This window comes from Cryptomeria japonica, chromosome 2, assembly GCF_030272615.1.
Source record: "Cryptomeria japonica chromosome 2, Sugi_1.0, whole genome shotgun sequence".
NCBI classification, from domain to species: domain Eukaryota; kingdom Viridiplantae; phylum Streptophyta; class Pinopsida; order Cupressales; family Cupressaceae; genus Cryptomeria; species Cryptomeria japonica.
The window spans coordinates 234,352,883-234,368,878 of record NC_081406.1 but is presented as its reverse complement, the minus strand read 5'-3'; the positions used below and the strand labels follow the sequence as shown (position 1 = coordinate 234,368,878).

The window sequence follows — 15,996 nt, the reverse complement described above, 5'->3', positions numbered from 1 at the left end:
AGTTGTATTGTGAAGGGTTTTTTAAGAGAATATTAAATCATATTGTTGGAATCAAGGATCCAAGGAAGACTAAGTGGAGCGGGGGGGTTGAATCAATGTTCTGCAATTTCAACTTAGTTATCTAGATCTATTAACTAATTAATATAGCTTAAGAAAAATAAAATACAGAAAAACCACAACACCATAACACCAAGATTTTATGCAGAAACCTAGTTAAGAGGAAGACCAAGGTGAGATTCAAACCCACAATATTAGTATACACTATTAGCAGTATAAAAAAATTACAAAAGGGAATGCACATGCATTCAAGCACACTGCCTAGAGCTCACTGCTCAAATTACAAGTAACGGTAACAACCCCAGAAGCCTCACTGCCTTACAAATATTTGTAAAAGATTACAATAAAGTTTGAACTATGAAGTAACATCTACAAATGTCTAGATATAGTTCCAGTAAAGCACAAAATACTGAATCTCATTCAATTCTGCAACACTGCTCTATTATGATATTCTTCTTCAATTCAGAGCACAATTCTAACACCTGCACACGTGGAACTGCGAATAATCGTTCATACACACTTCACACACTACCACCATACCCCAAAATACCCATTACAATCAATCTTATATATCCGCATTAGAAATTAAGAACCATTTCATGTTGGCTTCAATAACACACCACAAAATATGAAATGTGTAAATAAGTCAGCTCAAATCCACCTTTAAAGCATATGCGGACCAAAACAAAATATCCACATGCTTCCCACATGATAGCTCATCAACCTTGAATATGAATAGACTTGCAAAAATCAATCCGCAAGATTCACAAAAGAAAATCACTACATGCTACGGTTGTTAAACTATTCATACCAGAAACGTGATTACATAATCTTCTAACTTGCATGAAACTCATCACCGGAGGCCACAATCCATTGATTAGGAATATTACATGACCACATGCATTCTCTGAAATCTGCATAGAAAAATAAACAACCAAAATAATTTTTTAATGAAAACTCTTCACTACTGGATATCCTGCTTTGCTAACTGGACCTCACCAAGCTCAAACAATCTTCACTCAATCTATCGGAGTGATGAAATCATGAAGTGAAGATACCAAAAGTGATATGAGTTTCCTTTAATGACAACATGCGAACATACCTGCAGTGTCTCTTGTGAAAAATCTCCCCCTTTCGCATTGATGGCAACACAATGAAAAATGACTAAGTGTCAGACCAAGACCAATAATAACACGCCACAACTCAAAAATTCTCTACTTGATTCCAAAGAGAAAAAATTCTCCCTAAGATCAATATTTTTCACTCAACTAATCTCCCCCTTTGATGTCAATGACAAAGGTAGACTATCGGAAACCAAAAATGCTATGTAAACATAGTCCTTTTATACTCATAAAAATTTGCAGATGTCATCATAAGAATTTTTCATGGAATTTAGGTGACTATCCCATCTTTTCTTAAGACTCTCTATAACAGTTATGAGCCCACTAAGAAAGTATACAAGTGCATCTACTAATCTGAGATCACATGACTTTGACGATTTCATGGTAGCTTGAGCATCTTCCAATCCACTAAGCATAATATCCATCTTAGGATTAATAAGGCTCATGAGTTCACAAACTTTATCAACTATCTTCACCTTTTCACAATTTAGACTCCTAATATTCTCAAGAAAAGATACTACTTGTGCTTCGTGACCGCTCAAGGAAACTGACAAGGGATCAAATGATTGAGATGATTGATCAAGTTGATCATCATGCTCTTTAATCTTTCTATTAATATCCTGAGTAAACTTGGATAGATTTAAGAATGACTCATAGATATTTCCTCCCTCAACCAATGCTTCCTGAATACCTTTTACGCCAGTATCCAAAGTGATTATATCATCAGCGGCCATGTTCTCCAATATCTAAAATCTTTTAGCATAGAATTATTTCCAGGCCTTCTCTTTAGCATATTTCTCAAATGATTGAAAGTGACTTTCCACAAAATTGATTAGGCTTTTCAGATTACCATATGGAGTGTCTGAAAAGTCCTTCCGAAATGAAGGCATGAGTTTCTCCAATATATTGAATGCCAAAATGACCAGCTCATTGTTGTTCATGCAAGATTTTTCCAGGCCTTCACTAGCTTTGGCTTGAGAAAACACAGCTAATTTGATCACCTGAATAGGGGACAAATAAGATAGGTTGATGGGGCCTTGAGAAAATTTTGGATCCTCTACATAGATCTACATTCCTTTATTGGATCCTCAGTGTCTCTTGCCTCAGTATCAATATTAACTTTTGTCTCCTTCTCTGAATCAACCTTATCTACATCACCAACATCAACATTAATCTTATCTCTTTCATCTAAAGCTTCTTCTAGAACTAATTTATCAACATCCTTTTGTGATTTCTCTAGCACCATCTCATATTGATTATCTGACAAAAATGCTCTTCAAATTTGTCCAATTTCTCTTCTAACCTCTTCACTTCTTCCAATCATTATCTTATTCACTTTGTTCTTGCTTCTAAATTTTTCTTTGTTTTATTCAAGAATCTTGTCAATTTATTCTTTTTCTATCATACGACAGAGTTGCACTTATATATATTCTCTTATTCTCTCTTCCTCTATTCTAGCAGATTCTTTCCTCATGTCTAGAATGTCATATAAGCTCCAAGGAATCTTTGAAATTATTTCAATAAGAGCTCTATTATATTTAATAAAGAATTTAATAGTTGCCTCTTCTATAGATCTCTTTTTGGCATCATCCAATAACTCATAATATTTTAAAATAGGTCTGAGGTTACCTTCCTTGACAATGGTTTCCTTAAACTTTTCTTACAATCATAATAGTGTCATCTGACTGGGTCTTCTTGCTAGAATGCTCTTCACCTGATGATTTTCTTTTGACAACTTTAGCTACTTTTCCACTCTTCTTTATTTATTTCACCACATAATCTGATTTTGTTTCCTCTTCATCATCAAGAATAGGAACTCTAGCTTATCCTCATTTCCTCTTCATTTCACTAGATGATTTATCTTGGGGCTTGGGTGAACTGATATGTTTTTGACCATCGGATAAGGGTCCAAAACCATTTGACTGCTTAGGCTTGGGAATAAGAGCTCCTGGTTTATCCCTCTTTGGCTTGACCATATCTTCTTCCTTCAGAATGTTATTTTCTCTTGCTCTCTAGACTGCCTCCTTGATGATTCCCATATTCTTGGCTAGCTGCTCATCCTCCTTCCTGATTTTTCTCTGTATCTCAAGCTTCTTGAGATACATGTCATTCCTTCCAATGACACTTGTCCTTCTCCTCTTCTCTTTTATCTAATGATCAGCCCCTTGACCTTTCTTATCAGGAAGACATGATAAATGGAATTATTTTGTTGGTTTCTAATGATATGAATCATTCACTCAACAAGATTTCAGGTATAGAGGAAGTTCATGTTGATGTCTTTTCTTTTGAAGGTAATAAGGCACTTGGTTTGGATGGATTCCCTATGCTTTTCGTTCAAATCTATTGAGATATTATAGCTAATAATGTTATAGTTGTTCCTAAAGATTTTTTAGTTTGAGATACCTCCTCAAGAAACTAAATGCTTCCTTTATTTCTCTTATTTTGATAAAATTTGGGGCTAACTCCTTTCAAGATTTTCATTTGATAAGTTTGTGCAATTCCATTTATAAGGTTTTCTCAAAGATTTTGATTTTACACCCTAAATAGTTTCTTCCCTCACTAATCTCAGCTCAATAGAATGGCTTCATGCTAGGCTGTCAAATTCTTGATTCAATTATGATAGTGCATGAAAATATTCTCTTTATCTATGAATAAGAGCATTGGCTTTTTTCTTAAGTTAGATCTCCTTAAAGCCTATGACCGCGTGGATTAGAATTTGCTTCTCAAGGTTCTTGTGGCATTTAGTTTCAATATTACCTTTATTCGAATGATCTCTTAATTAATTTATTTAGCTAAGTTTATTGTTATTCTTAATGGTTCTCCTACTGGTCTTTTCCCTAGTTCTCGTGGACTTAGGCAAGGGGACCCCATCTAGCCCTTCCTTTCTATCTTATTGGCTAAGACCTTAGGAATATTTATTCAAAAGAATGTGAGAACTAGTATATTAAAAGGGTTTTCTCCTTCTTCTGCTAATTATGCTTTTTCTCACCAGCAGTCTACTGATGACAGTATTCTTATGGGGGATGAATTTGTTGCGAAGGCTAAAACCCTCAAAGAAATTCTAGGTGTGTATAAATGTGCTTCTAGACAAAATATTATCCTTCCTAAGATCTTCTTATTGTTTTTGAATACCTTGATTAGAAGACAACAAAGGAATACTATGATCTTTGGTTGTAGGATTTCTAAGCTCCCATCCACTTAGTTGGGGTTGCCCCTTTGTTCCATTATAGCCCCTGACTTCTTTTGGTTGAATCTCATTGATAGATTCTAATTAAAACTTGCTGGATGGAAAGGTGCTCTTTTGAGCCAAGTAGATTTAGAGGAATTTTTTGTGGACTGGCTTGGAAACCAGGAACATGATGCATCTTGTTGCCTAGGACCAAGTTTGTCTCTTGAGGATGTTTGGTGGTCTGGCCATCAAGAAGATCAAGGAATTTAATATGAATCTTTTGGCCAAACAATTTTGGAGGAGTATTCATGAGATAAATAAATGGACCAATATTGTTAAAAATAAATATTTATCTACCTATGACAATTTCAAGAGATTTCTTGTTGATAGAGGTATTTTGGAGGCTTTCTCTGTGTTGTGGAAGTTTATATCTATTCCAAAATCTATTGTATCTCGAGGTGTTAAATGGTCTCTTGGGGATGGGAGCAAGATTTTGTTCTGGTATGACTGGTGGATTGGTGATTACCCCCTTTCTTTTTCTATTTGAGTGAGTCATTTTAAGGATACTTGCATTTGGAGGTTTGGCTGAGTGAGTAATTGGGCTAACTTATTGATCATTTGTTCATGTTCACCCCAGTTTAGGAGCTTCTCTCCTTGACTCATATTCTCAAGGCTTCTTTCTTAGTTTCTAAGGAATTTAATATGCAGCTATCATCCTTTAATCCTCATCCCTTTTGGGCTTTGGTGTGAAACCCTACTGTTATTCCTAAAGTGAATATATTTTTCTTGCTTGAAGATTAGAACAAAATTCTCAACATCGATAATTTGTGCAAGAGGAGGTTAGATTTACCTAATATATGTTTCCTTTGTCTGGAAGAAGCAAAATATCCTTTTCATAATCTCTTTAAGTGTTCCTTTTCTAGAGAGGTTTGGACTTATATTTTAAATGTATGGTCGGTCTTTTGGGTCTTCTCAGATTCTTTTTCTATTTGCTAGAATCAATGGATTTCCCGTTCTGATAATTCCTCACTTTTGCTTCTGTGGTCGTTAACCATGCCTCATGTGGCCTAGGAGATTTGGAAAGAACATAATAATAATGTTTTTCAAGATTTTGTTTTCCCTCCTAATGTGGTAGAATGAAAGATAAAGTTGGCTATTAAAGAGAATTTTCTAGTGGCTTGTAACAATATCAATGCCCCTAGCCCATTGATAACTCATCGGTATGATCTCAGTGTGGCTTAATGCTAGAATATTTAGTGATACATTTCCAAGCCTTTGACTAAGTAGAAGATCATTAGAGATGGCATGGATTGAAAAGAACCTATGGAAGGGTGGATTAAAATGAATATTGATGCGGTAGTGAAAGGGAATCCTGTACCTGTTGGTTGTGGGGGAGTGGCTCATGATCATAATGCTAGGTTTGTCTCAGTTGTGGCCCTCCCTTTGGGTTCTTAGACAAGCCACTATGTTGAGGCTTATGCAACCTATTTTGGTATGAAGATAGTGGTTTGTAGTCGCTTCTCCAACACTTCAATAGAAAGTGATTCCTTAAATTATATTTATTGTTTAAGAGGGATTCAAGCCCCTAGTTGGACCATCAAGACTTTGAATATTCATTGCAAGAGTATGCTTAACTCCTTTGATGAGTTTATTGTTTCCCATGTTTATAAAGAAGGGAAATTGGTTGTTAATAGCCTTGCCAATCTTGGCATGGCTCAACATTATGTGAGAAGGTGCAGATTATAGACCATATCCCTGACGACATAAGAATTTTAATTTAAAATGATCAATATATAGGCGCTAATTCAAAGGCTTCGTGGGAAATGATCAAGTTTTATTGAAAACTCTTGCAAAGTGGCATGTCCCCCATGATAGCATGTCAAGATACCACCCTCTTTATGAGCTTCTTTCTCATTATTTGTGTTGGCATTTGTGTGGCTTTGTATTTTCTAGTTTATTTCTACAGTATGGGTGGTGATCAAAATACGATCGATCCTATTGTGTATTGCAAATAGCATGAGAATCATAAAGTTTGGGGAGATCCCTCAATTAGGGGCGTGACACCCTATATTAAAATATTGCATGTCTTGGACCCATAGGTTACTCTTTCTTTTCTAGAGGGATAGGTCTCAGGAACTCTTAGGGTTTATGGTATGGAGCTAGTGGTCTTTGAGGAGGTTGTGGAAAAGGTATCTAATACCTTGGTGGAAGGAAGGAAATTTAACAGGGACAGGAAATGTGTTTTTAAAGCTCTTTCAATTTCTTTTGAAGAAGGGGAAAGAGAGAAATTTGAGAGGACCACAGATGGAGGTTATGATGGGACTATACTCAAGACTCTCTAGGAAGAAGTTGCAAAAGTCATAATGTGGTATGTTACTTTTGATGGAAAGTTTTGCAATCTTTTAGTTATCATTTTGTCATCCTTAATCACTTTAGACATGAATAATGCATTTCTTTACCCTCCTATTTGTTTTTTTCTCTCAATCATAGTTTGAAAGCTCATAGAAAAATCCCATCTATCTCATTTACTCATGAGGGTTTGATTCTCCTCATTATGAAGTTTGCAAAATCTATCCCTATTCATAAGACCCCTGCTCCTAGTTTTGGGAATGTTCATAATATTAGTCCCGAGGGTTCCTCCAGTGATTTGAACGATTCACTTTTAGATGAGGATGTAGGTTTTAATTTAGGGAAATGTAGATAGCATAAAAGGGGTGCCTCGGCCCACCATTAAATTGTGATTTTGGATGATGAGGATTCTTATTATTCCACCTCAAAGGAGTTTGTGCTTGATTCTGTGGCCCCTACCTATAATGTTAAGGGTAAAGGAAAATTGGGGGATCCCTCTCTTAGGTCTATGAAAGGGAAGGGAAAATTGTTGCTTCAATTGGCAAGTGGTTCCCACTATAAAAAAAATTGAAACACCTTAAAAGGAATCATAGCCTAAACCAAGTTTGCATTCCCTTGTTTCCCATCTCCCACTTGCCGAGGGTATTGAAGAGGGATTGCATGTGGAAATTCTTGTGGATTTTGGTAATGGCATCCCTATGGATAAATGTTCTTTTGTTATTGATTTTAGCCATGTGATTAAGAATGTGAAAGATGTTACAAAGAGCCAGAATGCCCTATTATTATGCATAGTGTTGGAGATTAATGCTTTGAAGGATAAGTTCCAAAGTACAAATGTGCAGAAAATGGATAAAATCTTTGCGATAATTCAGGAGTTGGTCAATAGAATAAAGGAGCTAAAGGAAGGGTATGATCAACACATTAAAGCATCGGAGGACTCCCTTGTTAAGATTCAGGATAATTTGAGGGCTATCATTATTGGCAACAAAACTGCCATAGAGAACATCTTTGAACATCTTAAGCAGTTGAATGCTCAAACTCAAGCCATCCTGGATATTTCGAAGGGTACTATGGGGAAAAAGAATTAAGATGTGTCGCACTTGGGGATAACTTTAGGTAGTCCAGCGGGACTACCACCTGACCATGTGGTGCTTAGTGTCATTAGCATGACGCCTAAAAGGTGCCAAGAGTTTAGTTGGACTGAGTTTAGCCAAACTCAATCTAACTGGACTATTGGTGCCAAAATCATAATTTGTGCATACTTGAATTTAGTTTAAAAAAAAAAAAATCAAATTAGTTCGGTCAAACTCAGTCCGGCTAGACTCACCTATGTGGTTAGTGATGTGGTAGCCAAATCAACTATTTTGTTTGTATTTCTAAAACTTTTCACTTCTGGTCAATTTTTTTTTAGGCAGAATACTTTTTTACAAAAATTTAAAAAAACCCTTTTGTAGAGCTCGAAGTCACGAATCTAAACATATATTTTTTTAGCATTTTGATTAGTTTTAATATTTTTTATTAATTAAACATTGTGAGTAGGTTTTTTAAGTTAAAAAAGAAGTTAAAAAAAATAAAATTAACAGACATAAATTTCATTAATATTTTTATATTTGATCAGTTTACATCATTTTGAAATTGAATTTAGAAATGTCACTTTTATGCAGTCAAAGTTAAATATTTTTAGTTGTGTTGGCCACTTCCTTTATAAAAGTGTGACACAATATTCTGGTTTTACCCTACTAATTATCCTAATGCCAGTGTTAAATCTGTGAAGGTGGTTTCATCCAATGGATTGGTTTCTAGTTCTTTTCTCGAGCCTTATACTAGGTTTCGTGACAAGGACAAGGGCTCAACTCCCATTGATAGTATTGTCCATAAGGTGTATAATATTAATCAAGACTTGATTTAAAAGAATGAAAATTTAATGAAATCTTTGTAAGGTGTATGGGGTTTTGTCCCCTTGTTTGTGGTGTTTTGCTTTTTCTTTTGTCTAGTGATTGGTTAGCATTTGTTTTGTATGATTTATATAAAGGGTTTGAGGTTCCTTCAAAACCTATTTTCCCCTAATAAAAAACATTAGAAGTAATATTTCTAATAGAATGTTGTTCGTATAACCATATAGTGCATATTTCATTGTGAGTACTCAAGTTGTCGTTACATTAAATTTTAAATATTACAAAATCATTATTATAAGTATATATCTATATTTAAATTGTTCAAGGGGTTATACATAAGTATCTAAGTAAGCCTATGAGTATTTAAGGATAAAAATATTGTATACATGGGAAGTAAAGGTTAGTTACTATCATCATGTGGATTATTGAGTTTTTACTAAAGAAGATTGGAGTTATCCACTATCTGCTAGATTAGGAGGTTATCACATTAAAGTGACATATTATTATTATTACCAAGCATTTGCATTATATTCATTATTATATTCTCCAGTTTCTATCATAAAAATTCCTTTATATGGATTGTTAGTCCTCATTTTAATGGATGAGTGTCACTCTACCTTTAATATTGTATTTTGCTGAGAGGAAAACATAACATGCTAAAAGAGTAAATTGAAGAACACAAATTCCCAATGGATGTATGCTATAAAAGAGAATATACCTTATTATTTTCTCACCAAGTAGCTGGTTATTCATTGAGGTCCACTTTTCTTAACAAACCTCTAATGAGAACTTTTGAAAATTTTAGAGCCATCCATGGCTAGAATACCTTCTTGTTTGCAAGGTAGAAAGGTTGAGGTGCTAGTTGGCACTTAGGGCATCAGTCGGTACCTTAAGAGTTTAAATTTAATATAAAAAATTTGCACATTTATTAATTCCATCCATGTGTAAAGGTTTGGTCCTACATCTACACCTAATAAAATCCCACTAAGAGGATGTCCCTTCAATCCAAAGATGCCATTTTGACATATACGCTTGGTCAATCTAGGTGGGTTTCCGAATACTCCAAAAGACCTAATATTTAGGGTCACAAGAAAAATATATGTCCTCGAGGGGATACGTACCACCATCAAAGCTCTAGAAGAAGTTTGTTTTTAGGAAGTAGGTCTACAAAGAGCTTGCGAAAGGTTTGATAGTTAAAGAAGAGCCAGTTCTTCCCAATATTGGTAGATTGAATGGTGATGAAGTGGTTGAAGTGACTTTTCTAGATGAATTTCTTGGCATCCAAATTTTAGAGCATTAAAACATAGCTTTAATAAGTAAGTTTTGGAATTTTACTGTAGATATTGATAAGTTGTCTGCATGGATTTGTGCTTCTTGGTCAATAGTTATATAAGTTTTCATTATAGATGAGGCGAAGAGTTTCATCATTGTAATTTTTTTAAATCTAACAAAGACTTATTTTATAAACCAAAGTCTTGGTTTCTTGATGCATTTGGTCTCTTTACTCAAATATGGATCCATTGAGTCCAAATATTTAGACCTCATCAAAGTAACCTATTTAGATCCATGATTAGAGTATATACAAACAACTTGATTTTATCCAAGGGCCATATTCTATGCCAACAAATCCGTTATACCTACTCCACCCATATGTTTGGTTTTGCAAATCTTTTCCCAAGACAAAAAGGGAAACTTCTTCTTGTTAGATATTCTATTTGCCCACAAGAAATCTCCCATAGGAGCTTGAAGCTGACTGATGATTCCTTTTGGAGATTACAAAATAGACAAAATATAAACTAAAATTTGACTAAAAGTAACATTATTAAGATTCATCTTACCTATAATGGTTAACCATCTAACCTTTGAAGAATATATCTAGCTAGTAACCAATGCAGCAATATATTATAAATTATTTGGATTATTACCTTGAGAGAATAAAGAAACCCCCAAGTATTTGCAAGGCATGCCAACTACTTGATAGGCCCCCACAAAAATCAATTTGTATCTGATGTGTATTAGAGTATTGAATAAAAACACCTTGGACTTGGAAGAGCTAGTTGCTTGGACATATAGAGAACATTATGGTGAGGGAATACCTTTAATATTATTTGTCTAGAAATAGAAGCCTAAACAAACAACAAAGTGCCATTATTAAACAACAAATGTGATAAAGAATAGGGGACAAATTCTAACCTTGACATTTCGTGAGTCCCCGTGAGATCTTGCAATAGAGATAACTCTTCTAAAGGCTTCTATCTGCAAGATCAATAAAGGAGGTGATAAGGGATCACCTTTTTGAACACCCCTAGAGGAAAAAAAAAATATCGAGAGCCACTAAGAAGAACAAAAAATATAGCCCCTAAAATACATGACATGACCTATTTAATCCATAATTTATCAAATCCCAATTTAGCAAGAACTAAAGAAAGAACCAAAGAAAGGAAATCCACATTAACCCTATCATATTCTTTAAGCATTCCCAACTTTAGGATGAAAGACATAGAGCATTTCTCCTAGATTGAATGAATGATTTCATGTGCCGAAATGGAACCATCCAAAGTTTCTCTACCATGAACAAACCCTCCTGGCTGCTCCAAGATAACCTTAGGAAGAATTAAAGATAACCTCTTCACAATTGCCTCTGCAAAAATTTTGAACACTCTGTTGTAGAGGGAATTGGTCTAAATTTAGCAAATGATTGAAGAAGCTATTTTTTTGGAATAAGAGCTCTAAGTGTAGTATTCAAATATTTCAACATATAATAATTCATTATAGCTTCTTCTAAGGCTTACCACAAATCATGCCCAACAATATCCCAACACTTTTAAAAGAATAAAGTAGTGAACCCATTTGGCTACAAAACTCTATTTGGAGCCATTTCAAAGAACTTATTTTAATTTAGAAAGGGTAAATGGAACCATAATAATTATTATCATCCTCACTAAAAAGCTTTCGAATATTGTCCAATCAGATCATTTAGAGTGTGGATGTTGAGTACTAGTGGATTAAGACAAAATATCTTTAAAGAAGTAGACAACCTATCTCTAAATTTCCTCAGAAGCTTGAAGGATATTCCCTATTGAGTTCTTAAATTGAGAAATATGATTGTACTAATGTCTCCTTTTGGTAGAAAGAAAGAAAAATTTAGAATTCATATCCCCCTCCCACAACCATACTTCCCTCAATTTTTGTCTCCTGTATACTTCTTCTAAAGCCAATAGCTCATGCTAAGATAGTTTTAGTGATAGAATAATTGAAAAAATTGAGAATCCTCTCCCTATTTAATCACATTTTTATTTAATGCTACTAATTTATCTTCAAAAAAACACTACAAAGAATTTTTTTTTAAACTGATAACTATTTCACTCTCTAATTTTACTCTTTATGAAATTCAATATATTACATGATTGTTGCATTCTTGAAGCTCTCATAAAAGGGGCATTTTTCCAACATGATTTGATGAAAGGCACAAAAGAGGGGTTCATAAACCATGTTGCTTTCAATGTGAAGGGAGCTTTGAAAGAGGGTCTAAGATCAAACAACAAAAGAGAAATAGGCAAATGATCTGAACTAGTTGTAGCTAAAATGGCGGTCAAGAATTCATGTTTGGAAGTGAGCCCAAAACCATATAGAAAGAATCTATCTAATATTTTGGAGATGTGGGTAAAACCACTACACCTATTAGTTCGAGTATACTTTTCGCTTTTGGGAACACTATGATACAAAAAGTTGGAGTTGACAAATGACTTGAAATACTCAACAATTTTTGTAGGTGTTATAAATACCTACACATTGTTTTTGAAGTATAAAGAATTGCATTAAATCACCTTTTAACATAACTAGAACATCTTTGAGATGAGACAATAGAGGACTAAGGAATATCCAAAGTTATTTTTTTCTGAAAAGTGTTGTTAGGAGCATAAATGTTGAACAACCAAAAAGTTGAACAACCAAAAAGTTTGTGCTGATCAAGGCACTTAATTAATGTCAACATCTAGTTTTGATCAAATGCAACGAGTTCCACTTTTTAAAAATGTTTATTCCATAAGATGGCAAGGCCACCTAGAGCATCTCTTCCACCAACCTTGTGAAAGCTCTAGAAGATCCTTTTTGAAAGAAAACATCGATTAGTGCTGAAGCAATTTTTGTTCTTGATGTAGAACAATATTATGTTGAAGGATGAAGATCTAATGCTCAATCAAATACCTTTTTTTAGAGAGTTTAAGGCCCCTAACATTCCACGTAAGGATCCTCATTGCATCTAGGGAGAGATCCTCAACCGCCGATCTAAGATTTTTTTCAAGAGTTTACTAGATCCTTGCAACTATTTCTTGTATTTTCTCATACTTAGGTTTCTCGCCTCTCCTCAGCTTCAGGGTTAAAAATGAAGGGAAATCAGTGTGTTTCTCAAATTGAAGAATAGGAGTGTTGTGGAGAGGATGGGTGATACCCTTAGGAGTGTTGCGGAGAGGATGGGTGATATTCTTAGTAGTACCAAGGTTAGGCTAATCAACCTCCTCTACCCCAATCTTTCCATGGGGGCACTTATAGAAGTAACTTCGTTACCCATATTTTCATCTAAAAGATCAACAAATAGAGCCTCTATAGGGGAGGGTTTCTCCGTCTAAACTTGACGCGCTGTCCAAGTGAGGTCTAAGTATGAGAAAAAGTGGGCAATGCAAACCCTGGTTATAGTGGGAGATTGATGCCAAACATTAACGCCCGAATTTAGGTTAACTGAATCCAGAGAGGAAGGTAAATGATCACTAAGGACACATAATCTAGAGATGTGAGTTTCCTCTTGGACGAACTCATCCACTTTAAGAAGTCGACCAATAGTATTAGCTATTTTTTCAAAGATCTGACAGTCTCTATTTTCAAAAGGCAATCTCGGCAAGTCAATCTAGAGCGGGATTAGGGAGGGATCAACCTTCTTTGAGGCATAATGAGATGACCACTAGGAAAGAGTCGAAATGGAATTCGAAATAGTGAAAGACCCACTATTCAACACATCAACTCTTGCCCGTTCAGTGTTGAAAATGTTTAAGAAATTACTCGAAATAACACCGATTTTTGAAACATCCTCCCAATTTTGAATTACCCAGTCTTGAAAAACAGTAAAACAAATGTTTCAAACCCACTCCCATAAAGAAGAGCCTTCTGCCGCAGTAGACAATTTCTGGACTCACGATGATTATTGAATAGATCAATAATTGACAATGGTTTGAACTTTTTTTTGGCAAAATTCAAGCACGCTTACAATCTTTGTCAGAAGGACCATGATTTCAAATCTTTAAATGGTATTCAAGAAATATATTATTTGTAAAATATTATTATCAATCTAAACTACAGCCATTTCTATGATTGGTGATAAGAGCCCCAAAAAATAACCCAAATGATTAATTAATATTAGATCTTATTTGCTAAGAAACATGATATACTCATTTAACACTGAACTCTCTATAATCAAAAGCTATTTCTAGCAAAATATTATGTTCAAGTTCAAAAAATTATCATATATATGATTGGTGATAAAGGATCAAAAAATAATTTAAATTGCAAGAAGATTCTTGATCAAATCACGACGATCAAAAAATGTTAGTTTTAATCTTCCAGCACAATTTTTAGCATAAGGACTTGAGGAATATAAAGGTTCCATGCATTTATAAATTTTCTCTCTCAAACTAGCCTCATGTCCTAAAATTTGATAGGAATTACTGTACTTTAATTTCGATAAAATAATGGTGTTGATTTGTTAGTAATATATATTAATACTTGGTGTTGTCTTTAGTTTCGTTGATAAAGTAGTTTTGAAAGCTTTTTTACAGTAAGGTATGTGGAATTTTGTTTGGAGGGTGTACTACCCATGCCAAAGGGCCGTCAAATATTGCCTATGAAAAGATCGACATTGCTTCATGTGTTGAGTGCTTATATAAGTAAGGAGTGATCTTAAATTTTGAATATGCAAAACAAAACAATCTTTAATGAGCAAATAGATCATTCACATTAAAAGGGGGGAAATATTATTGATATAGTTCAATAAAAACACTTTATTTACCGAAGGAAACAAAAATTGAGAAAAAAATGACTGATCCTATTTACCAAAGCCAAAAACAAAATATTCAATGTTTAAATATGGAAATAAAGATAAATTTCTATGTAATATTAAACCACATACAGATTCAAAATATAACACCACAACAACGTTTTACAGTTGTTACTTTTCATGTACGAAAGAAACCTTTAGCATTAAACCTTCTCGCATCGAGAGAAGAAGCCGTCCGTGAAACTAGAAAGGTAATACACTGCACCATGCAAACTCAGTTCCTATATTATTTGGCGACAATGCTTTAAGACTCTAAGCAAATCACATAAATGAAGCAGGTCTCTCACCGACCATTATTGAAGAGGCTATGTACGTCATGCATTATATAAAGATGGATTAGCGATGACATATGCTTCCATCTTTTTAAACAAAGCGGTGAGCTGGGCTTTCATGGCCTCAAGTTTGGCTTCCTCTTGAGGAACGCCAGGAAGAGTGTCAAAGTTGCAGATATGACTCACAACGCTTCCACCCCCTGCTTTTGGACTCAGCTTAAGGGTGAACTGAGCAGATGCCAAATTCTTTCCCAGCTCCCCTCCCTCTATGTCTGTGTAGCTGTATATTAACTTCTCTTCGTCAACAACGTCCACGCGCTCCTTCACATAGCTAAACTCCGTCGAGCCTGTACTAACGCTTTCATATCAAACTCAAAATATATCCTTTTGAATGGTAACTAAGCAATAGATGTCGTATACATACCAGGGGTGAAGTTGATTTGCTTGATGCTGCCGACCCCGCCGTTGCCCTCAAGAAATGTGACTCCTGCACAAAGCTCTGGTATTTCCCTGGCAATGAGCTCATGATCTTTCACCAGTGCATTCCACAATCTCTTTGGCGCCACTTCAGACTCAGTTTCTATGGTTACTGTTCCAGCCACCATCTTCTCTTATGTCTGGTAATTCGCACTAAATTTCTTATGATTCTTCTTACTGTTTGTGTGTAAGGAGCATGGATCGATAAATATTTATAGATGTTATAAGTGGTAATAGTCGTTTGGTTAATATGAATTTGAAGACGGATATGCTTGGTTGATATAAGTCGACAAATTCGGGAATCGTACGCGACTGCTTCTCTCCGGTTTTATTGATACATTCCTCCACTCCCATCTTAACTTGTGTATCCAGAATATCATGTTTCTAATATGAAAATACGAATGTAAGCCGGCAAATCTTTCCAATTTCTTATTTGAATCGACTGCCATATCTTTATCGTATCGCCCAATGGAAATCCTAGGTAATGTCACCATAAATTTGGCGTTTAATAATATCATGGCGAATTAGCTACATTTCCGAGGGCGTACCA

At 34.8% G+C, this 15,996-nt stretch overlaps 1 protein-coding gene across 1 annotated transcript; it reads right to left on the bottom strand.

Annotated features, from left to right (window-relative positions):
- Positions 1-15,011: 15,011 nt before the first annotated feature.
- On the bottom strand, positions 15,012-15,574 carry LOC131028040 (major allergen Pru ar 1-like). Its single transcript, XM_057958157.1, has 2 exons — positions 15,394-15,574; positions 15,012-15,316 (listed from the first exon to the last, which is right to left on the bottom strand). Exons 1-2 carry the CDS (start codon positions 15,572-15,574, stop codon positions 15,012-15,014), a joined length of 486 nt encoding a protein of 161 aa, XP_057814140.1.
- Positions 15,575-15,996: the final 422 nt, after the last annotated feature.

Coding starts and splice junctions, on each gene's coding strand:
- LOC131028040 (XM_057958157.1), bottom strand. CDS start 15,574: ATGGTGGCTGGAACAGTAACCATAGAAACTGAGTCTGAAGTGGCGCCA. Junction 15,317..15,393: donor GCAAATCAACTTCACCCCTG/GTATGTATACGA, acceptor GCGTTAGTACAG/GCTCGACGGAGTTTAGCTAT.